We start from the raw sequence: 24,741 nt of genomic DNA, 5'->3' as shown, positions 1-24,741 counted from the left end.
TTCTAGGTATTGAAGTTAAATTTCCTGGATCCGAATTCAGATTCCTTTACCTATTAGCTGTTTAACTCAGCTGTTACTAAGCTACTCTGTACCTTCCTCACTTGGTGGGCTGAGGTGATCAGTACTAGTAAGGAGTAGAGCTCTGTTAATATAAGCTTCTATGTTCACCACCACTCTTAATGCTTGATTGGAAAAGTAGTCTCACAGGAGTAAAGCTTGAATGATGAATGAAGATAGTTTTGGCTTCAGATCTAGTTATATTATTTTGGACATTTAAGGTGTATGTTTGACATTTTTAGAAGAGATTTGGTTGAGAGAGCTGCCTTACTTCTTATAACAATGAAGAAAAAAATGAAAAAATAATATGGTAGCTTTTCAGCTAACTTTATACTTGAGAGAAGCAGTTTAAAAGGATTTCTTTAAAAGGGTTTATTTGGACTGACTATTTCAGAGATTTCAATCCATGATTAGCTGACTCTATTACTTTTAGGCCTGTGGCTAAGCAGAAACATGTCTGACAAAAGGATATGGCAGAGGGAACCTGCTTGCTTCATGATGGCAGCCAGAAAGCAGAGACAGGAGGAGGAAGAAACTAGGAGCAAGATACACTCTCTAGAAGCATGTCCCCAGAAACCCACTTCCTCAAACCAGGTCCCACCTGTCCTAGCCTGTACTCTCTCAGTTGTCATTAAATTATGAATCCATCAATAGATTGATGAGAACACTCAGGATTCAGTTACCTTTCAATGCATGGACCCTAGTTGGACCAGCTAGGACCAACTCCTTGTGTTCCTGGACTGGAGTAAACCTGGTGAAATTGGTCTGGATTTCTCCTGGCCTTGCTTGTTTACTCCCTGAAGTGGCATGTATATGTGTTCACAGAACTGATGAGGAGTCCCCTGACTTCTGTATTAATTGAACCTACATTATTGGGCTTTAGGGAAGAAATTAAAGAGACTTTGAAGGATATTTTTATTTTCTCTATTCAGCTTTCTGATTGTATATTTCTCTATTGTTTCAGAACTTAAACTAAAAACTAGTTGCTGTAACTATTGTTTTTTTTTTCTTTTAAGCACTCATTCAGCAAATGTGTTAACAAAACACCTTCAGTATGAAAAGCAAACATCAACTTGTATGCATTTCTTAAAATCTGTTCATTATTTAATTAAATTCCGTTTATGCCAACAAGCACTGTATATTATCTTTTATATTTTCTTTTGAAATTTAACATTACCTATATGGTTTAAAACTAAAATACTTAGAATTTCCAGGTTTGGTAGTAATGTTTAGGGAAAAGCTATTTATTTATTTTATTTTTTGTTGGTTGTGGGGCTTGAACTCTGGGCCTGGGCACTGTCCTGAGCTCTTCAGCTCAAGGCTCTCACCCTACCCCTAGTCGTTAATTGGAGATAAGAGTCTCTTGTCTTTAGTGTCCAGGTCTTTAGTGTCTGGGCTGGCTTTGAACTGTGATCCTCAGATCTCAGCCTCCTGAGTAGCTAGGATTACAGGCTTAAGCCACCGTACCTGGCCCACAAAAACTATTTATTTAGTGTCCAACACTGATATTTGAAGAAGTGTATCATATGAAAATGGTGTAACATATCTGGAGTAAAGTTTTCCATGCAGAGCTAAGCTCTGTTCTTTACTCTCTAGGCTAACTGGAACAGGGCTGAAGGAGAAGATGAATTCCAAATCCCTGGAAGAACAAGACTTCCCTCTGACCAGCTAAAGGAAGCTTCTGGCATTGATGTAAGGCAGTCAGGTTCTTCATTAGACCTTGCCAACAAGGAGGCACGTCATAAAGGAAAACGTGGGAAAAAGGTAAATAAAGAATAAGACATGTTCCTTATGGTACCATTTGCCAGTTTCATATCTTTTATGATCTTACTTGTATTCACTAAAGCTCACCAATGCGTGTGCAGTACAGACAGCATTAACTTTAATATTTCTGCTTCCAAATAATTTGTATTCAGATTCTTTGATGGTCACGGGATCCATTTATTCTGTCTTGAAAGATTTTTATATTTTTCAGTAATGGCATGCAATCTTCATTTGCTTTGCCTCATTGTCTACTTTGCCGTATTCAGCAAGAATTTGGTTCTGGTATACTGTCTTTGGCAGGTTCTGAGTATGAAATGTCCCCTAAATGATAAATGTGAATTAGAGTTTACTGAGTGCTGGAATGTTAGACATACATATTGGACAAAGTTTGAATTTCTCATCTCAAGGAATAAACCATATATTGGAATGAATAAACCATATATTGGAAAGTATGGATTAGAAAAAAAGATAGTTCTTCTCTAATGATTGATTGTATTCGATAGAAGATTCAGCCTTGCCTGATAAGTATAGGTGGATGGAAGGCATAGAAAGCATCAGAGTGTTATTCAGTTGTACATACAAGCTAAGATGATGCTTAAAGATAATAGGAGTTGGCCTCACATACAGCAAATTGAAGGGATTGTAGGCACAAGTAGTAGAATAAGCAAGTAGAAATAAACAACGAGGTAAATAGTGTACTATGGCTTTCAAACACAAGGAATTTCATATTCTTCATCATTGTATTTTGGTAAGTGCTCATCAGTTTTCTTTAGAATTAATATTACATGGATTTTCCACATTTGCTTGCAAAAATACAACTAATTAAATGTCCTAGGCCAGCTAGATTAGGACTTAGGTGTCCTGAATGATTCAAAGAAATGTAGTTTTGAAAAGTTTTTGAAAAATTAATCTCAAGAAATAACTTCAGAGGGTACAAAAATCCTGTCTGGCACTTAGCTTCACTATCCAGGAATACATATTACTTTCTTTTTTGGTGGTACTAAGAAGGAAACTCAAGACCTTGTATGAGGTAGACAAATGTTCTACACTTGAGCCAAACACTTCTTTTGATCCTGGGAATATAAGCATGTACCACCATACCTGGCTTGTTTGTTACACTAATTGCTTGTTGATGCCACTAACTTTCTGCTGGAGTTAGCTTTAAACTCCCCCTTCCCCAAAACCCCTTTGCCCTGAGTTACTAGCTTCTGATTGTCATTCCATATGTATTTTATACATAGTCTAGCAAATATATATATGTAATTTTTAACACAAATATTCATATAATATATATATTTTGCTTTTGTTTGATGTATATATACCTATTATCTATATTTTTGTATTTAAATTTTTTTTTATTATTTCTGTGGGACACAAAAGTTTTTATACTGTGAGGTCTGAGTCAGGCCTGTTCCTCAGTTTCTTAGAATGAACTTTGAGATTTTTGGTATTAGCTCTAGCTCTCACACCAGATTTTAAATCAACAGAGTGCCAGTATTCTAAACCCTCCCCCATTTTCACGTGACATTCATGTTTACTTATTCTTACATATTTCACATTAATTTTTTAATCCCTGTCAAAACCAACTTATTTAGATATATCCTTTATTGACTGAGTCATTCAAGAGTAACTTCTGAGCACTAGGCAAAAATAATTTATAGGGATGATACCTGTATGAAGGAACTGGTAGGTTAATCAAGGAAAATAATAGCCAATTTAAAATGAATTTCTAAAGGCTATATTAGAGTTATACATGTATTTAAACTTCATTACCAGTAGGGACGTAGATAAGATCAGAATCATTTTTAGCTTCATGATAGTTTTTGTATTGCAATGTGTACGATTTGAAACAACTAGATTGGCTAGAGATTTTTTTGATAATTATAACTCGTATTTGTTGATTTAATATTTTAATACATAATAAAAGTTTTTCCTTTTACTATTTAATTTTCACATTTTGAAACATTTTCACTGTTTAGACTAAAGATACTTCAACTGAAGAAATTAATCTGAGTCACATTGTGCCCTATGAGCCAGTTCCAGAAGAAAAAGCCAAAGAATTGCCTGAATGGAGTGAAAAAGTGGCTCATAACATTCTGTCAGGTATTGCAGTATGTTAATTTTTTCTCCTATAGTTTGAAACTTTTAGAACCAAATAAAATTATTGTTAATAAAGGAATGATTGAGAAAAAAAATCTTTATTTTGATCTCAACCAAACAATTTTGAAATACTAAAAATAGAAGGAATTAGTCTCTTCGAACATCATGTATTATCTTACAGGTATAAATTTTTCTTTGGCATATTACTATGTTTTGCTCTTGGGAAAATTGGTAATGAAAAATTTCAAGTATTCCTAAACTTTCAAGCAACTCTAAACATAAAATTACTTTTTGTTTTTTTTTTGGGTCAGTCCTGGCTCTTGAGCTCAGAGCCTGGGCACTGTCCCCAACCCTCACTGTGCTCAAGGCTAGCCAAATGACTGCACTTGAGATGACAAGATGAAGTTATATTTTCAAATGTGCTAACATTGAGTCTTGAAGAGATTTTCAAGGAAATTATAAAGGAAAACTTTTTCACTTACATTGCCCTGTTGCTGGCCAAGCTGCCAAGCACTATTAGAAGGTTACTATTGAGAGAACTTGCTGGTCACCTAAACACTTAGATGGCCATTTTCTTACATTTTTAACTAAATTATACTGCTGTAGGTTCCATGATTGCTACTGTGTTAAAAATCTCACCATGTTTATTTCTGTCTAGGAAATTAGTGGGCCAGATATTCAGAAAGGTCACAGCAGAATGGCTTGTATCTGCTTTCTAATCTCTGACAGCCTTAGTTGAGGAAGAATGGTTAGCTGGTTAGTGAGTTGACAGTTGGGGATCAACTGACAGAATCATCTGAACAGTCCTTCTATTCACACCTCTGGAATCGAGGTTAAGAGACATCACAATCTAGAACTGAGCTAAATAGAGTGCCTACATAGGGCCTTTCACTGCTTGACTTCTTTACAACCCAGTGGACTCAGGCTAGTCTGGTTTCCATGTTGACTCGGATTTCAAATGTGAAGCATTTACCAAAACACTATCGCCTTTTCTACCATATTCTTTGAAATTCCTAATTTTTCTCAGTAACAGACAAATACTAAGCCTGTTTAGATTCAAAGGAATATGACATAGCCTAATTCTCACTTTATGTTGAAAGAATTTTAGAATAGGAGATGATGTTTTTGGCTGTTTTCCTAAAATAACACCTGCCACAAAGTCTTATACTTCCTTAGATCCCACACCTGTTGTGCACAGAGGTTCTATAGAAAAGAGGGCATTCATAAAACCAGATGATTTTTTTTTGCCAGTTCTGAGGCTTTTACTCTGGGCCTGAGCGCTGTCCTAGAGCTTTCTCAAGGCTAGCACTCTTAACACTTGAGCCACAGCACCACTTCTGGCTTTTTCTGTGTATGTGGTTCTGAGGAATCAAACCCAGGGCTTTGTGCATGCTAGGCAAGCAGTTTACCACTAGGCCATACTCCCTGCCCAGCCAGTTAGTCTTGACAAGTCTCTTTAGAGACTCAGAAGAACTATCAGCCATGCATCATATAAAATGAGTGAAACTGTACCTGGCAATATTTAAGAGGCCTTTAACTATTTGAAACCTCAGTTTCTTCATATCAGTAACTCCTTTTCTTTTTATCTTGTATCTTTAGGCTCAGAGTTCTAGTAATAGTTTTCATAGGTGCTGACCATTAAACTATATACTATTTTTAATAGGTAGACTTAACTAGTTATAAATAAAAAGGAAAATGGCACAAAATATTTTAGAGTTAATATAAGGAAAATTATCTGATCTGTCAAGAGATTTTTTGATCTGATTCATGAAAGTTCTGCACAAAATGAATAACCAGTGGTCCAGTTGAACTCATTACCCCACTCTGTGATGGATTCCTTTCCACCAGTAAAGGTTGAATAAAGATAATAAAAGCTGGTCCTAAGTTGTACAAATGTACAAACATGGAAACTTTTTAAAAAACTGTTTAGAATTGAACTGTGTAGAAATGGACCATACCTGTTCATTTCCTTGACATACAGGTTCTTTGTTTTCTAGTTTGCTTCTTTTTCCCTTAGGAGAAAGGGGGAAAAGTGGTGCCTGGAATAAGCAAGCAAGAATAATAATATCTGGATCCTTCTGCCAAATATGTCTTAACTCAAATTTAGTATGGAATAATAGAAAACTGAGGACATAGAGGGTGTTACCTACACTTGTAATGGCAGCATTGGGTATTGCAGCATTCTTGTCATAGAGATTTGTAGATACAAAGTAGGCTTGAAATTTATAGTAGAATTTATAGGATCTGAATATTGTCTTCTTTTCTCTCTGACTTTTGTTACTGATATATTGTATATATGTTTGTTTATTTGAAATAGAATAGGAAAGGGGGGAAAACAAGATGGAGGGAAAATGGGGACAAAAACATTAGAAGGGGTAGCAATGATTGTTAAGTAATGCACCTTCTATCTGGTGAATATAATGTAACCCTTCTATTAATTACATTAAACAATTTTAAAAAGGTATAATTGGCCTTAATACTGTGTAGTCTTATGTTTTCCCTTTAAAGGAGCTTCCTGGGTGAGTTGGGGCTTAGTCAAAGGTGCTGAATTTACTGGCAGAGCAATCCAGAAAGGTGCATCTAAACTCCGAGAACGGCTTCAGCCAGAAGAAAAGCCAGTAGAAGTTAGTCCAGCTGTCACGAAGGGACTTTATATAGCAAAGCAGGCTACTGGTGGAGCAGCAAAAGTCAGTCAGTTTTTAGGTAAGGTGGCTTGAGTTGTCTTTGCTTCTTTTCAGCTAAACTTGAAATAATTTCTTTATAAAAAATTTATTGTAAAGTTGATGTACAGAGGAGTTACAGTTTATATATAAAGTAATAAGTACAATAATTTGTTAATATATGGTTAATCTAGTGTTTTATTTCGATGGTTTAATCTCAAAGAATACAGAACAGATTCACCTATCTGTTCATAGTATGACCTTTAGACTAATAACATCAGCTTGTCTGGAAGCCTTAGAAATGCAGAATGCAGGCACATATAACCAATTCCAAATTTGTACCTATGATTCCTACGTGATTCATTTTGTATTTTAAACTTTGAGAAACTGTTGGAGAATAAAGTATGTATGTCTTTGAATGAGTTCTAATTGTATTTACTGTGTCTTTGAATGAGTTCTAATTGTATTTACTACCTTGAGTCCATTTGAGGAAAGTTTTCTCAAGAGATTGAAACTCACTTCATAGTGGTTACAGATCAAGTGTAAAGCAATATGATATTTGAGCAAAGCTGTTGTTGCTGTTCTGGTGCCAGGCTTCCCAGCACCATCCCTCTTTCTTGATCTTTTGAGAATTGCCCCACTAAAACAGGTTTTAATATAGATTGCCACTAAATATACTGACTTTATCTTTCTCTTGATATTTAGTATTTTTTGAACCAGATTTGTGTTGTGTCAGTATTTGTCATTTTTGTTGAGAAGAGAGAAAATATAATTGTGTAGCTAGAAAAAAAGTAATTGTACACCTACTTGTTGTATATTGCAGAAAAGGTAGGTGATTTTCTTGTAAAACAGAGAAAGAGCATGTATGTCCAAGAGGCAAGGTTATCAATACACTGTACAAACTTATCTGAAAGATGAATGAGTCCTTGTTTGAAAACAGTTAGTGGGTTTTTACCCATAGAAATAGTACTAATTATCCAGTAAGACATATTTTAGATGCCTATGTAAGAATTTTGCTAAATATGAATGGTAAAAACCAAGAGAATATGGTGTTTCTAAGTTATCCTTTACTTTTTTAATTAGTTGATGGAGTTTGTTCTGTAGCAAATTGTGTTGGTAAAGAACTAGCTCCACACGTCAAAAAGCATGGAAGCAGACTTGTTCCTGAATCTCTTAAAAGAGACAAAGATGGAAAATCTCCCCTGGATGGAGCAATGGTTGTTGCAGCAAGTAGCGTCCAAGGTAATAACATGTCTCAGAGTTTAAATTTTCTTAAATTTATTTATTGATATGTGTATTTCTTACTTACTGTGATGCTAGGAGTCAAACACAGGTTTTGTACATGCTAGGCAAGGACTCACCACTAAGTTCCATCCCAAACTAGCAGAGTTTTAGGTAAGAAAGTCTTGTTTTCTTTGAGCCTGATTTGTTTACTTTTAATACATTTATAGGATTTTCAACTGTCTGGCAGGGCTTGGAATGTGCAGCAAGATGCATTGTTAATAATGTTTCGGCAGAAACTATACAGACTGTCAGATACAAGTAAGTTAAATTTTATTTTAAAGATAACTCTTATTAGATCACTTATTTAAAATCATGACAGCTAAGATGTTATTGTAATTGTTTTTATGTTGTTATATTTTTCCACTCCTAGGGTTTGAACTTTGGGCCTGGGTACTGTCCTTAAGCCTCTTTGTGCTCAAGACCTTGCACTCTACCACTTGAGCCAGGGTGCCACTTCCTACTTTGTCTCAATAGTTTATTGTAGATAAGTGTCTCAAGAATTTTTCTGCCCACTGTCGCTTTGAGTCACAATCCTCAGATCTCAGCCTCTGTATATTATAAGTGTGAGCCACCAGTGTCTGGTTCTGAAATTGTTTTTGTTATTATTTATTTATTTGATAATATACATTGCTTCACTTTTCTAAATATGAAGGAAAATTGTTTGGTTTTTGTCAGTCATTGGGCTTGAACTCAGGGCCTGGGCACTGTTTCTGAGCTTTTTTCACTCCAGATTAGCCCACAACCACCTAGAGCCACAGCTCTACTTTTACCTTTCTGGTGGTTAACTGGAGATAAGAGTCTCATGGACTTTCCTGCCTGGGCTGGCTTTGAACCATGGTCCTCAGATCTCAGCCTCCTGAGTAGCTAAGATTTCAGTTATGAGCCACTGGTGCCTAGCTGGAGAAAAGTTTTTGTTTTTGTTTTTTTTTTTTTTTTTGCTTAACGTGTTTATTACAACAGATACAGTTCGCATCTGACTAGCTTTGTTTCTTTTTTCCCCTCTCATAACTATGTTCATTGGCTATTTTTTTACATTTGAGCAATGAATGTACTTTCAACAAGAGAAAAGTTTTAATGTAGAATTCATATGACTTTGCTTTATGTTACTAATTGTTAGAAACACTAATCTGTAAAGAGAATAATGAGTATGTATACCTTTTTAAAGCCTAGTGTTTTTATATGTGCTATTAACTATATGTTTTCAGTGGTGATATCTGCCTGGATAAACTTGATTAAACTAAATTAAAATATATTATCCTTTCTTAGTCTATTTAGTGTATCATGACTGCTAAATTATGAAACATCTTCACTAATAATCATTGTATATTTGTATTAGAATTGATGGTAGAGCTTTGTTATCATGTAGATCATGTATTAAAGAATAGGCAAACAGACGTGCGCAAGCTCTTCCAGTAACTAGCATCATTTCTTTCTAATATGGCTTTGAGGTCTCTAGAGAGTGACTGTAAATTTAAGTCCTGCTCTGATAGGGTACCAGGCAAGGTAGTCTAGTTCAACCTTCTAGGTTACTACTTTATCTTGGTATACAACCCAGTGCTTAGGTGTCCAACTATGATCAAGTGTCCCTCTCAGAAGAAACTTGTTTCTTAGTTCAGATACTCTTAGGACTCTTGTCAGAACTGTATCTGTTCCTTGTCAGATCTGTATTCCTGCCAGATGAGCATTCTCTAGGACTCTTTAGAAGACCACTGACTGGTAAGAGAATTAGGTTTGCATGTACTGGTCAGGTGAAACACAAAGGGGACAACAGCACAGTGAAACATGGCAAATAGTACAAGCATTTTTGTAATAGCTTTGCTAAAGAAGAGGATTATACATATGTACTGACAGGAAGTCTAAAGAGAATGGGGGAGAAACAGTAGATGAGGAGAGTGACAGAGACAGGAGGATGAACATGCATGCAGAAAGGAGGTAAAAAAAGGGAAAGTCAATCAGTATTACTCTTGCTTTAGTAAAATCCATGAGTGCTGCCCACTCCTTTGGCTTTCAAATAGATTAGCTAGTTTAACTGAAAAGGCAAACCTAACTCATGTGACTGGTGTTGACTAGTAGGATTTTTTTTTTAATGGTCGGTAACTGTGAGTCAATGAGATGGAGAACAGTGGGCTTTATTACAAACTACAAAGGAAGATGAAGTTTTAGTAGGCCAGCAGTGGTGGAATACCATGGATTTCACCCAACTTAAGTCATGCCTGAAAATGGATGCTGAAGCAGCAGCCCTTAATAAATTTATAACAAATGGTACTTCAAAAAGAGGTTTAAGATCATCTAGCTGTTCTCTTTTATTGTAGTTTTTACAACTTTTATTAGAAACATTGGTTTCTTTTTTAACATTTTAGTGAATCTGTACAGTGTCTCTGATCATGTTCTCTATATTTTTCCTTACTATACTCTCTGATAAGTACTAAAGTGTGAAGGACACAAGTTACTTTTATTTATTTATTTATTTATTTATTTATTATTGTAATTAGTAAAAGGGTTACATGATATTTGCCAGATAGAAGGTGCATTAATTCACATACATTGATACCCTTTCACATGTCTTGGTACCCATTTCCCTCCCCCCCCACACCCCCCACCCGTCTTGGTTTTCCCCCCTTCCCTATCAAATTTCAAATATCCAAATACAAATAAATTCACGAGTTTAGACCTAATATTTATTTTTTTAAAGGAGGTGTCATGATTATGGTGTTCATTACTTTTGGTTACTCATTGATTTTAAATTTATAATTATATATTAGTCACTGTGTTCGTTGCCTTTAGTTTTTAATAGTTATCTCCATTTTATAGATGATACCTGGAGTTGAGTTTTAGACTTAGGATATAAACCAGATGTATCTGCCATCACAGCCAGTGCTCCATCATACAGAGAATAGTCCTGGGCCACACAGCCCTTGATGGGTAATCTGTGCAAGTTTAGCACTCCAGAGTTATTATCCAGCACTCTTTAGCATATTTTTTGTGCTTTTTGGCTTCAGAAATAATAAAACATTTCTACCCTGAATTGGCTTAATTTGCCCAGTCTGAGACACACAGACCTTTGAATCAAAGCATCATGACACGTCATGTTGGATCATCAGTTTTTAACTGAGGATTGGAACAGTAAATATAGAATACACCTGAATCCATTTTGATGGAAATGTTAAAACTCAAATATTCCAGTTTACCTCTTCCTACTTATTGCAATAACCTCTAATATACACTAACTGATTTTTTGGGGGCCCTTGAGTTTTATTTTAATGGATTAGTAAGAATTAGGGAAAAATTATTTCCTAGTAACAGCTAAATAAAACTAGAAGTGACTATTAGACCAAAAATGAATTATGTTTAAATTATCACTATCATTTGTTGGCACAGATACTTCGGCAGTAGACATGTAAGGTTTTCTCAGGTTTAAGATTCACAGTATTAGGTTTTGATGTAGATTTTCTAAGTTTTTAGTGAGGAGAATGTAATATTATACATAGGTTATTTTGACAATGGTTATTTCTCTGATATTCAATAGTATTCTTTTCATCCTTTACTTCAAAGTTAACTTAGATGGGAATTTAGCTACATAGCTTTATATTGTTACTATAAAGATGGCTTGATCTCAGAAGTAATTAAATTTCTACTAGGATTTTAGAAAGGAGGAGGTGCTGAAGAAATAAAGTACTTTGTCTAGGTTATCCTATTTTCTTTGGATGAGAAACATTCTGGTCTAGAAGTAGAAAATATCTTTTAGGAAAAGAAACTTAAACACTGAACCAGGGGCTAGGAGTTTGGCCTAGTGGTAGAGTGTTTGCCTAGCATGCAGGAAACACTGAGTTTGATTCCTTGGTACCACATACACAGAAAAAGTCTGAAGTGGTGCTGTGGCTCAAGTGGTTGAGTGCTAGCCTTGAGAAATCTCCAGGACAGTGCCCAGGCCCAGAGTTCAAGCTCCAGGACTGACCAAAAAAAAAAAATTGAGCCAGTAATAACTTGTGACAGAACTGCCCAAATCAACTCATCATTCCTTTATAAAAATGTAGATGTTTTACATCTTTATTTTCCTTTCAAAGGGTAAACAAATTTTCTTTTTTAATGCAGCTGATTCAGTATAATGAATTCATATTTTAATTGTCTGTAATATTCTCCCCAGTAGTCTTTTGGAGTCCATATAACATATATATATTATGTCTGAGGAAAACAAATGTTCTATTTAAACTTTTTTTATCTGTATTCTGGTGGTATAAGCCAATGCAGAGTATCAGTTTAACATTTTTAGGTAATGTATGGGAACTGTTAAGTTTCGGTGTAACTATTAGTCAGACATTTTGTCTCATTTTTAGATTTAGAAAAGTGAAGACCTATAGAAATAGTGAAAAGCAATAAGTAATTGTAAACTACTGTACTTAATTGCAGTCTAGTGTCTGTTAAATAATTCACTGTACTTCTCTTTTGCATAGCTTCTAGATTTCACCATTAAGCTCCTTTTGTCTACTTTAAATTGTTTAAAGGAGAATAGTAAAATTCCAATAAGGTAGATCTATTGTTACCTTTATGATATTTCATTTTTGAATATGTATTTGTGAAAAATAAGCTATATAATATTTTCCTATAAGAAATTCACTTTTATGGCACAGTACTTTATTGCTTATTTACTGTGAATTTTAATTTAAATACACTTTAAATTTGCGAGGGTGAATGGCAGCTGTCCTATTACCTGGAACCAGATGTACATCACATCTACTCAGGAATTCTATTAATCAGTCTTCTGTTTTCCATAAAGTATCTATACAAATACATAAACGCCACCATTTTTGGTCATCATTTGTGGTTCCTTAATCCTCTATGTGAAGAAGTCTGTTATTCTTTTTGCTTTCTATTTCATTTTGTTAGAGATAAATTAGTTTATCAGTCTTCTCATTATGGTATTGGAATAGAATCTGATTTTCTGTTATATGTTTAATCAGATTAGCTATGGTGGGATTTGCTTTGCTTGTTTTGGTCGTCTTTTTCCCTTTGATTAGGAAGGCCCCACAACAGAATATATGTTTTTAGTGGTTCTTTCTATAGTGACACATGTTAAACGTGACACTTTCTGAAAAATCAACTACTATAGTCTAGACTATTAAGTTCTCTTTGGATAAAGTCTAAACTATTAATTTCTCTTTGGATAGTTGCTGCATTTTTCTAAAATTGGAACCTTTATATTACTTAATTTTATTTCATTGGTTTTTACTTATCATTGATTTCTTCATTTTGTCTTTTGCTTCTGGTTTGTGCTCTCACTAGATTTTAAAGGAAGGATTTTATTATGTACATATAGATTTCTTCCAGAAATTCTCCTAATATCTAGTCAGGTGCTTGCTTCTGGTTGATTTTGTTGTGATATTTAGTGTTTTTAACTATTGAGAGTTGAATCATCTACAAATCTAACCATATTCTCATTTAGTTCACCTTTTCTTTTTCTCTTACCAAACTGTTTCTCAAGAATTGTCTTCCGAACTGATCCTTACAAATTAGTTCTTTCTAATATTTTATTGTATTCTATTTTTCACTGCACTATCATGTGTGCACAAGCAACTCTCAAGTTTTCTTTTCTGATAAGCCTTGTCTTAATGTTTTTACTCAAGTATCCAAATCATATATCACCACGGGCTTTTCTCCCAGCAAAACCTTATGTTTTTACATCAGCCGCTTGCTCCCAAACCTAAATACTATAGAATACATCTACATCATTTCAGATCAGACTCATTTGTTTCCTATTTCACTTATGATCAATTAAAGCTTGCTAAAGCATAGGTCCTATCGTACTGTTTGATTATGACCATCCTTTGCCTCAACCTTTAAATCTTCCTCTAACTTCAAGATGAAACTTGAGTCCATAGATACACCTACAAGGCTCTCCATAAACCAGGCCCTTTCTGTCAACTTTTGATGAATAAATGAATAAAAAGCTATTTCTACTTTATTTCAAGTTAATATTTCTAAGAACCGTTTTAAAGGTTGCCCATAAATAAGCTTTTGCTAAAATATGATAGTGAAATCTAAAATCACTATACTGAATACATTGGAGAAATTTCTGAAAATAATTCAAATAGTAAGTTAAGTCCCTCTGATTTATTTGGAATATAATTCATATTCATTTATATTTTTTCTATTGGTAGTAGTTGTACAGAAAATCTAACTGAAGCTCCAATTAAAGTTAACTTATTAAAAAGTTAAGAGATCTAAAATAAGCTTCAATTTTTTACTGGAGATAATACTTTCTAGAACTTTCAAGTCCTGGGGCTTGAACTCAGTGCCTGGGCACTGTCCTTGGACACCTTTGCTCAAGGCAAGAGCTCTGCCACTTAAGCCACAGCACCACTTCTGTCATTTTCTGAGTATATGATATTGGGGACTCGAGCCTAGAGCTTCATGCATGCTAGGGGAGCACTCTACCAATAGGCTACGCTCCCAGCCCTCTAGGCCATTGTTCTTTGTTTTTTGGGTTTTTTTTTTTGCCAGTCCTGGGGCTTGAACTCAGGGCCTAGGCACTGTCCTTGGGCCTTCTCAAAGCTAGTGATCTACCACTTGAGGCACATCACTACTTCTGGATTTTTCTGTGTATGTGGTATCAAGGAATCGAACCCAGGGCTTCCTGTATGTGAGGCATGCACTCTATTACTAGACTATACTCTTGGCCCCGGGACCTTTTAATAGTATAGTTTGAATCTCAATAAAGGGGACTGGATAATTGATTAGGAAGAAATGAATAGGTGCTTATTAGTAAAACTGTAAGGTATATTTAGAAGGAACATGAGTAGGTGTGGTTATATTTAAAAAACAAAAACATAAACAAAAACTTCCAGGTGCCAGTGGCTCACACCTATAATCCTAGCTACTCAGGAAGCTGAGATCTGCGGATCAAGGTTGAAAGCTGGCCCAGACAAAAATGACTCCAAGACGATTACCTCCAGTAACCAGCAAAAAAAGCCAGTCTGGAGATCTGTCTCGGTTGGTAGAGTACCAGTAATGAGTAGAAGATAACCCCAAGACACTGAGTTTAAACTGTCATGCCAGCTAAATAAATAAAGCTAGTGAAAATCCACTTAATAAATGTTTAGTGCCTTAGAACTTTCAAAATGCTTTCAGATACACATTATTTTATAAGTTGAGAGGAAAAGCAGGAGACCCTGGTTAAGGTTAAGTGGTCAGCTACTAAATTCTGTTGGTATTAGAATATAGTTCCCTGCTTCCTAGTTTATTACTTTTTTCCAGATTAACAAGAATTGCTACAAATAGCATGGAAGAACAAAATAATCAGCAAAGTATTCATTCTTAACACACTATTAAAGACATAGTTTTTAGAAATGTGCTATACATAAAGATACAATATATCTTTATATATGTATACATTGTGTGCATACATAAGTGTTGTGAGAGGTAACAAACAGCATCAGTAAACTAAGGAACATTACAAATATTCTCAGCAGAAGTTTGTAAGTCTGGGAGATTTTCTAAACATGTAAACATGAGTGGAACTAAATTCCTGACTTACAATGACTGTAATTCTGTAGAGGTTAGACATGAGACCAAGAGTTAGGATCACTTTTTCAGTGCTACAACATCCACCACCATAGTCTTGGGTAGTTATAGCCATTATCAGTCATACTTATGACTGCCTCTCTGTGAAGACTCTTCCTTTTTTTTAAATTTATTTTTTATTGTAATGTACAGAGGGATTACAGTTACATTCACCATATAATAAGTGCGTTACTTCTCACAGTACTCAGGTTTTTGTCCTCATTTTCCTCCCACACCCCTCCCAATCATCTTTTTTTCATATATTTTTATTGTAATTAATGGAAGGGTTACATAATATTTGCCAGATAGATGGTGAATTAATTCACATACATTGACACCCTTTCACATGTCTTGGTCCTCATTTTCCCCCCTCCCACCCCTCATCTTGTTTTCCCCCGTTCCTTGTCCAATTTCAAATAACCAAATACAAATATATCCGATATATCAGGTAACAAAGTGAGATACTGTAACACTATGAGATAACCAAGGGACAGCAAAAGAGATGAGAGATAACATAGTGCCTTAAGAACAACAATCATTCATTATATGGCTTATGTTTCTATATCCTAGAGATCCTTTCATTTAACGTCCTACTATATGTCCTTTTGTATCAAGGTTTTGCTCTATTGCAAATCTCTGCTAGGAGAGCCTAAGGTTTCTACTGATTATGACAAATGAGGGAAACCATTGAGCCTAAGTTCCTTTGAGTCTGGCTTACTTCACTTAATATGATCTTTTCTAAGTCTTTCCATTTCCTTACAAATGGGGCAATGTCATTCTTTCTGACAGCAGCATAGAATTCCATTGTGTACAAATCTTGTTGATCCACTCATCAACTGAGGGACATCTAGGCTGGTTCCATATCTTTGCTATGGAAAATAGTGCTGCAGTGAACATTGTGCTGGTAGATTTAGTATGTCCTTGTTTCTGGATGATTGGGTAAATGCCAAGTAGTGGAATTGCTGGGTCATAGGGGAGCTCTTATGTTTAGTCTTTTGAGGAAGTGCCATACTGCTTTCCATAGTGGTTGAATGAGTTTGCACTCCCACCAACAGTGTAGTAGTGATCCCTCCTGGCCACATCCCCTCCAGCATCTGTTATTTGTTTTTTTTTTTGTTTTTTTTTTGTTTTTTTTTTATTGTAATTAGTAAAAGGGTTACATGATATTTGCCAGATAGAAGGTGCATTAATTCACATACATTGATACCCTTTCACATGTCTTGGTACCCATTTCCCTCCCCCCCACACCCCCCACCCGTCTTGGTTTTCCCCCCTTCCCTATCAAATTTCAAATATCCAAATACAAATAAATTCAATATATCAGATAACAAAGTGAGATACTATACCAATATGAGATAACCAAGGGACAGCAAAGGAGATGAGAGACAACATAGTACATTAAGGACAACAATCATTCATTATATGGCTTTTGTTTCACTGTCCTGGAGGTCCTTTCAATTAGCTTCACATTATATGGCCTTATGTATCAAGATTTTACTCTATTGCAAATCTCTGCTAGTAGAGCCCAAGGTTTCTACTGATTATGACAAATGAGGGAAGCCATTGAGCCTAAGTTCCTTTGAGTCTGGCTTACTTCACTAATATGATTTTTCCTAAGTCTTTCCATTTCCTAACAAATGGGGCGATGTCATTCTTTCTGACAGGAGCATAGAATTCCATTGTATACAAATACCACAACTTGTTGATCCACTCATCAACTGAGGGACATCTAGGTTGGTTCCATATCTTTGCTATGGTGAATAGTGCTGCAATGAACATTGTTGTGCTAGTGGGTTTAGTATGTCCTTGTTTCTGGGTGGTTGGGTAAATGCCAAGTAGTGGAATTGCTGGGTCATAGGGGAGTTCTATGTTTAGCCTTTTGAGGCACTGCCACACTGCTTTCCATAGTGGTTGAACGAGTTTGCACTCCCACCAACAGTGTAGTAGTGATTCCTCCTGGCCACATCCCCTCCAGCATCTGTTGTCCTTCGTTTTCCTGATCCTGGCCATTCTAGCTGGAGTGAGGTGGAATCTTAGAGTTGTTTTGATTTGCATTTCTTTTATGACCAGAGATGTTGAGCATTTCTTCATGTGTCTATAGGCCATTTTTGTTTCTTCTTCAGAGAAGACTCTCTTTAAGCCTTTGGCCCATCTTTTAATGGGATGGTTGTTACTTTGGAGATTAGTTTTGGATTGATTCAATTTTTTGAGTTGTTGATATTTTTTAGATATGAGGCCCTTGTCTGTTATATGGTTGGTGAAGATCTCCTACTCTCTAGGCTTCCTAATTAGTTTACTAGCTATGTCCTTTGCTATACAAAAGCTCTGCAATTTAATGCAGTCCCATTTATCCAGACTTTCTCTGATTTGTTGTGATTCTTGGTCCTTATTAAGAAAGTTTCGACCTGTGCCAAGGAGGTCTAGTGTATCTCCTATTCCTTCTTGTAAAGTTTTCAGAGTGTCGGCTTTTACCTCCAGGTCTTTGATCCATTTGGAGTTAATTCTAGTACAGGGTGACAAAGAAGGATTCAACTTCTGCATGTGCTTAACCAGTTCTGCCAGCACCTCTTGTTGAAGAGGCTATCTTTCTTCCATTCTATTTTTTTGGCTCCCTTGTCAAAGATTAGGTGGCCGTAGGTCTGTGGTTTAATATTTGGGTCTTCAGTTCTATTCTATTGGTCTTCAGGCCTGTTCTTGTGCCAGTACCAAGCTGTTTTGAGAATTATAACCATGTAATAGAGTCTAAAGTTTGGTATTGAAATTCCTCCTGCGCTGTTCTTTCTGCTAAGAAGTGTTTTTGCTATACGGGGTCTTTTATTATTCCATATGAAATTTTGGATTGCCTCTTCTATTTCTTTAAAGAATGACATTGGGATATTGATGAGTATTGCGTTGAATTTGTAGATAGCCCTTGGCAAGATTGTCATTTTCACGATATTGATTCTTCCAATCCAGGAGCATGGGAGGTTTTTCCATTTCCTCAGTTCTGCTTTAATTTCCTTTTTCAGGGTTTTAAAGTTTTCATCAAAAAGTTCCTTTACATTCTTAGTTAAGGTAATTCCTAGGTACTTTATTTTCTTTGAGGCTATTGCAAAAGGAGTTGCTTTCCTGATTATTGCCTCATTCCCCTCACTGTTGGCGTAGAGGAAGGCAGTTGATTTTTGAGGGTTAATTTTATACCTTGCTACCCTTCCAAAGTTTTGAATCAGCTCAAGGAGCTTAGGAGTAGGGTCTATAGGATTCTTTAAATACAGAATCATGTCATCTGCAAAGAGGGAAAGTTTTACTTCCTCTTTCCCTATTTGGATCCCCTTTATGCTTGGTTCTTGCCTTATTGCACTTGCTAGGAATTCTAAAACTATGTTAAAGAGGAGTGGAGAGAGTGGGCATCCTTGTCTCGTTCCTGATTTTAGAGGGAATGGCTTTAGCTTTTCGCCGTTAAGTATAATACTAGGTGTGGGTTTGTCATACAGAGCCTTTATTATATTGAGGAATGTTCCATGGATTCCTAGTTTCTCCAGAGCTTTTAACATAAAGGGGTGTTGGATCTTGTCAAATGCCTTTTCTGCATCTATTGAGACAATCATGTGATTTTTGTCCCTGCTCCTGTTGATCTTATTTTCCCCACTTCCCTTTCCTATTTCAAATAAATAAATGGATATACAATATACTAGATAACAAAGTCAAATACAGTAACAATATGAGATTAACCAAAGGGCAACAAAAGAGAAGAGAAACAACATAGTACATTAAGAACAACAATCCAGCAAGATAAACCTCTTGTTTCCCTATCCTGGAGATTGTTTTATTTAGCCTCATCCTATATGACCTTATGTATCTAGGTTTTGCGCCATTGTAATCTTCTGATAGGAGAGTCCTAGATGTGTACTAATTATTACAAATGAGGGAAATCATTGATCCTATGTTCCTTTGGGTCTGGCTTACTTCACAAGTCTTTCCATTTTCTTACAAATGGGGTGATATCATTGTTTCTAATGGAAGCATAGAATTCCCTTGTGCATAAATACCACATCTTCTTGATCCAATCATCTACTGAGGGGCATCTGGGTTGGTTCCATATCTTACCTATGGTAAGTACTGCTGCAGTGAACATCTTTGTGTTAGTGAAGCCTCTTTCTTCTGTGCCACCAACAAATCTTTGAAATGCTGAGTGACTGTAAACAACAGGAACTAGTAAGATATAGTTATAGGAAGCTGTTATATGCCTGTTATAGACCTTCCAGTGTAGAGTCATGCAAAAGTTTAACTAACAACAGGTTCTGCCTATATCTGTATACATATAAGCAGAACATATATATATGCATATATATACAGACATATATATATGTATCTATATGTATATTACAGTATTATACTATACTGTATTATGTTTTTTAATTATAATTACTAACTTGAAGCAAAAGGTAGAATAGGCTCATCTTTGAGAGCTATAGAAAGAGCTATAATAAGATTGCTTCATGCTGGAAACACTGGGAAATAATCAAGCTTAGAGAAGCTAGTGGGTCACACACCAGTGTTCTAGTATAGACTTACAGTAACAAGAGAATTTGATAATTTAAAAGGTACAATAGATCCAGTGCTAATGTGAATTGTCCAAATGCAGATCTCAAAGCACCTATGAAACTTGATACAAGGAAATGTGGATTTGCCTTTTTATTGTTTAGTTTAAGTAATCTATTACTTAGGGAAACCTGTAGATAAAGAATTTTAAAAGCTTGGTTCTGGGGGAAAAATGGTAAAGAATAAAACAGAGCAATAGGAAGATGTGCATTCACTAAATTTTTTTTTTTTTTTTTTTTTTTTTTGCCAATCCTGGACTTGAGCTCAGGACCTAAGCACTGTCCTTGGACTTTCTCAAGGCTAGAGTTCTACCACTTGAGTCTCAGCATCACTTCCAGCTTTTTTTTCTAAGTGTGTGGTACCAAGGAATTGAACCCAGGGCTTCGTGCATTCTAGGCAAGCACTCTTACCAGTAGGCCAAACTCCCCAGCCCCTTTGATATTCTTGTATAGAAGTTCAGATTTTTCTAGGGTAGGGAGTGGTCTTCATTATTGAACTGCCTCGTGTTCTCACCTGAGCTGTAATTCTAGCCCATATTTACCTTGGTTATTTTTCTCTCTTTTTAAAATTTTATTGTTGGGATAACATATAGAAGGGTTACAGTTACATTCATCAGGTAGTAGGTACATTACTTCCACATGATACTTCTCACGTTTTTGTCCCCATTCCCTCCCAATCATCTTGTTTTCCCTCCCTTCCCTTCCCTATTTCAAATAAACATATATACAGTATATACCTTGGTTATTTTTGAGGTAACATTTCATGCCCAAGGTAGGGTCATGCTATTATGCCAGAGCCTGCCTTGGCTGCAAATTTCCTACAGTGCTTTCTCGTATTTCTGGATGTATCCCATGGAGCCTACCCATTGTCTTTCCCCCTGTAGCTGGGATAACAGGCACATATCACTCACTTAGTCTTAGGTTGAGATGGAGTCTCCTGAATGTTTATGTCCAGATGGATCTTGAACTTTGATAATCCCAATCTCTCACTCCTAACTAGTTCAGATTAAATACTTGAGCCATCATGATGATCAGAGTATATATTTTTAGAACATAGTGTTAAAGACAGAAACTAGTTGTTATTGGTGTTGGTAATACGTATTATTATATTTTATAACTTTTCATATACTTAACATTTCTTACTAGCATGTACTATGCAAGTAAATATTATTATAACATTTCCGTGATACATATATTTTAATCATGTTCACTCCCTCTAATTTCTTTTCTTACACTCTCTTCCTTCTCCCCTTTTCCATATTCCTGAAAATCCCCCTTTTACTTTCATATCCTTTTAAAGCCTCTAAATTCTACGTGGGAGAAAACCCATGATATTTATCTGAATGAGACTGGCTTATTTCATTTATCAAAATTATCTCCAGTTCCATCCATGGTCCTGTAATTTCATCCTCCTTCATAGTTTAGAACTATTCCATTGTATACATGTAGCATATTTTCTTTATTCGTCAGATGATAGGCACCTATCCTGATTCTACGATGTTGTGAATAGTGCAGTGTTAAACATTAGTGTGTTGGTATTTCTGTATTTGATGTTCAAAAAACTTAGGATGAAGGCCGGGAGTTTGGCCTATTGATAGAGTGCTTGCCTAGCTTGCATGAAGACCTGGGGGAAAAAGCTGTGTGTGGCTCAAGGGTGGAGCTCTATCCTTGAGAAGAAGTCCAAGGACAGTGCTCAGGGTCTGAGTTCAAGCCCCACAACTTGCCAAAAAAAAACAAAAAAAAAAACCAAACAAACAAACTTAGGATGAGCCAGGTGCTGGTGACTCACACTTTATTTCTGTCTACTCAGGAGGCTGATATCTGAGGATCACAGTTCAAAGCCAGCCTAGTCAAGAAAGTCTCCAGTTAAACCATCAGGAAACCAGAAATAGCATTGTGGCTTAAAGTGGTGGAGTGCACGCCATGAACAAATGAGGCTTAGGGAAAGTACCCAGAAGCAGAGTTGTAGCCCTCAGATCAGAAAACAAACAAACAAATCTGTTCATGCCTGTAATAACAGAATTCAGGAGGCTGAGGCAGGAAGATTGTGAATCAGCCTAGACCATGTAGCAAGACATAGACATAAAAAAAGTTTTCAGCTGGGTGCCACCAGTGCCTCACGCCTGTAATTCTAGCTACTCAGAAGGCTAACATCTGAGGATCATGGTTCAGAGCCAGCCCAGGCACTAAAGTCCATGATCCTCTTATGTCCAATTAACCTCTAGAAAACCGGAAGTGGCTCTGTGGTTCCAGGGGTGGGTTGGTAGCCTTGAGCTGAAGAGCTCTGGGCTAGTGACTAGTCCCAGAGTTCAAGCCCCATGACCACACACAAAAAAAGCCTTTAAAAGGGGTTGGTGGGAAAAGAGGAGGGGTAGGCAGTAATTGCATTCACTCATTAAATTCTTCTTTTTTTTTTTGGACAATCCTGGGCTTGGGCTCAGGGCCTGAGCACTATCCTTGGACTTTCTCAAGGCCAGAGCTCTACCGCTTGAGCCACAGCACCACTCCTGGCTTTTCTTCTATTATGTAGTACCGAGGTATCGAGCCCAGGTCTTCGTGCATGCTAGGCAAGCACTCTGCCACTAGACCAAACTCCTGGCCCCTACTCATTAAATTGTTAATGTCAGGCATTCTTCTAGATGTATGTAGGAACTATTAATAAACCAAGTAAAAAGATTGCCGCCTTTAGTGGAATTGATTTGGTGAGATGTAAACAATAGTTGTAAATAAGTTGCATATGGTATGTAAAAGATGATCTAAAAGAAGAAAGAGCAGTTAAGAGAGAGGTTAGTAGTGAGATGGGCTATTTTAAAGACTAGACACTGAGAAAATAACAGCTGGATGACTTCAAAATGAGGAGAGACTGAATCACAGATAGTTCAGGTGGGAACTGGCCAGAACAAAGTGCTTGGTGGGTTTAATGACTGGCTAACAAAAGCTTATTTACATTTCATTTTTATTCATCTGTCTTTATTCTCACCTAATTTGAGTTTGTTTTCACATAAATTATACATTAAGAGAAAATACAACAGTATGATTTCATTTTTGGCTGTGTTTTAAAGCTGTTAATTAAATTGAAATTTAAGTTTCGATTTCATCTTCAGGAATAGCTATAATCATACAGCGTAATACTAACTTTCCTTGTTTTTATACTTACAATTTTATTGTACTTTTTTAAAATTAAGATATGGGCATAATGCAGGAGAAGCTACGCACAATGCAATGGATTCTGCCATCAATGTTGGTGTAGCTGCCTACAATATTGACAACATTGGTATCAAAGCCATGGTGAAGAAAACAGCAAAGCAAACTGGGCAGACAATCCTTGAGGACTATCGGATCATTGACAGCTCTCAGAAGGAAATTCCAGGAGCAGCAGGAAATGCAGACTTGAAAAGAGAGGATGAAGAGACCAAGGAAGTAGAGAAGAAAGAGACAAAGAAGGATGAGAAGTGATGGATGTGCTAAGAATTAACCTATACCAAAGCCTTACCAGATGGAAGAAATTTTGTTAAATAGGCAAATAGTGGAATGTTTCCCAAATGAGTCAGTATTTTTTAGATATATTCATTTCTGTAAAATGACCACATTTTGGAGCTTGTATTCTACTTGCAAGGAAATGATCAGCATTCTTGCAGCTGGCCTTTTAGAAATATGCACATAGTTGTCTCAGTGAGTTTATTTTTTTCCTAAATGTGGTTAATGTATTTTTGCAGTTAAAATAAAGCTTTAATATATGTGCTTTAAACCTCATTAAACCTAATGCTGAACTATTTTTTGTATCTGCTAGCTTTTAGAAAGTGAAATAGGAAGTTATATATTTACATGAAACTTCACATGTAGTAACCTAGCTCTATTTATACTAAAATGAAAGTATTGTCTCCTCTTTTGCACTGATTGTGGATCTTTTTAGATACCTGTCAGAATTTTCAGTGTATAAGCTAAACAAGAGCTGTAATGTTACAATTTTTTAAAAATTCTTGTAGCATTTTAAAAGACTTCCAATCGGGGAAGAGCCTTAACCCTGAAAAATAAAATGAGGTCTTATAAGATTACTTGGTAGCTTTACCCATCTGTTAGAAAATGAGATGGCTTTTTGAGTTGAAATGAATACAAATACATCTTTAAGTCTTTTTGGAGATTGACACTAGTAGTGATATATTAGGAGTCCAGATTTTTTTCAGTATTAAAAATTTGAAACGATATTATCAGCTTAATTAGACAAATAGGTACATAAATCATTTTACCAGTATCTGCTTCTATAAGATTTTCTAAAAGCCTAGTACATCTTTGTAAAAACAAAGTATAAACAGAGGTCAATTTACTTATGTGAAAAATATTTTTACTTTTTAATTATTGGAATCCACAACGTTATTAAGAAACATTAAAGTCCTACTTACAATCAAGACTTAATCCAGAGTGGTAGGCATGCTAGATTCTACTTACTAAAGTAGAGGACATGATGCATATTCATATTTTAAAATCACAAATATGTAGGCAGATATCTAGTGGCATTTATTTTTGTCTATTGATCGGGTATTGGTTGGTGTAGCTCTAGTCTATTCATTTCTGAACTTCTAGTGGCCACCTAGTTCATTGGACTGTATTTGAAGTTGGTAAAATAATGCCTTTTGTGAATAAAGAATTCTCTGAATTGTCCTCAGATGTATTCATTGACCTTATATTTTAGGAACAAAAAATTAATAGAGTTTTGTTGCAAGAAAAGAATGGTTTACAAG

At 35.8% G+C, this 24,741-nt stretch overlaps 1 protein-coding gene across 6 annotated transcripts in view; it reads left to right on the top strand.

Annotated features, from left to right (window-relative positions):
• Nucleotides 1–24,054, top strand: part of Spart (spartin) — a 46,154-nt gene extending 22,100 nt beyond the window's left edge. For 5 of the 6 annotated variants that reach the window (XM_090342271.1, XM_090342272.1, XM_090342269.1 and 2 more), the window contains exons 4-9: nt 1,654–1,821; nt 3,801–3,924; nt 6,430–6,624; nt 7,665–7,823; nt 8,033–8,123; nt 23,188–24,054. In XM_090342271.1, the coding sequence (XP_090198397.1) occupies nt 1,654–1,821; nt 3,801–3,924; nt 6,430–6,624; nt 7,665–7,823; nt 8,033–8,123; nt 23,188–23,458 (1,008 nt within the window). In that variant the 3' untranslated portion in view covers nt 23,459–24,054. Of the gene's footprint in view, nt 1–1,653; nt 1,822–3,800; nt 3,925–6,429; nt 6,625–7,664; nt 7,824–8,032; nt 8,124–9,525; nt 9,837–23,187 lie in introns of those variants that run through there. The other variant, XM_090342273.1, reaches the window with a different exon arrangement.
• The last annotated feature ends 687 nt before the right edge of the window (nt 24,055–24,741 follow it).

This window comes from Megascapheus bottae, chromosome 11 (assembly GCF_031878675.1).
Source record: "Megascapheus bottae isolate mThoBot1 chromosome 11, mThoBot2.hap1, whole genome shotgun sequence".
Classification (NCBI taxonomy): domain Eukaryota; kingdom Metazoa; phylum Chordata; class Mammalia; order Rodentia; family Geomyidae; genus Megascapheus; species Megascapheus bottae.
The sequence above is the reverse complement of the archived record's forward strand: the minus strand, read 5'-3'. Positions and strand labels throughout refer to the sequence as shown.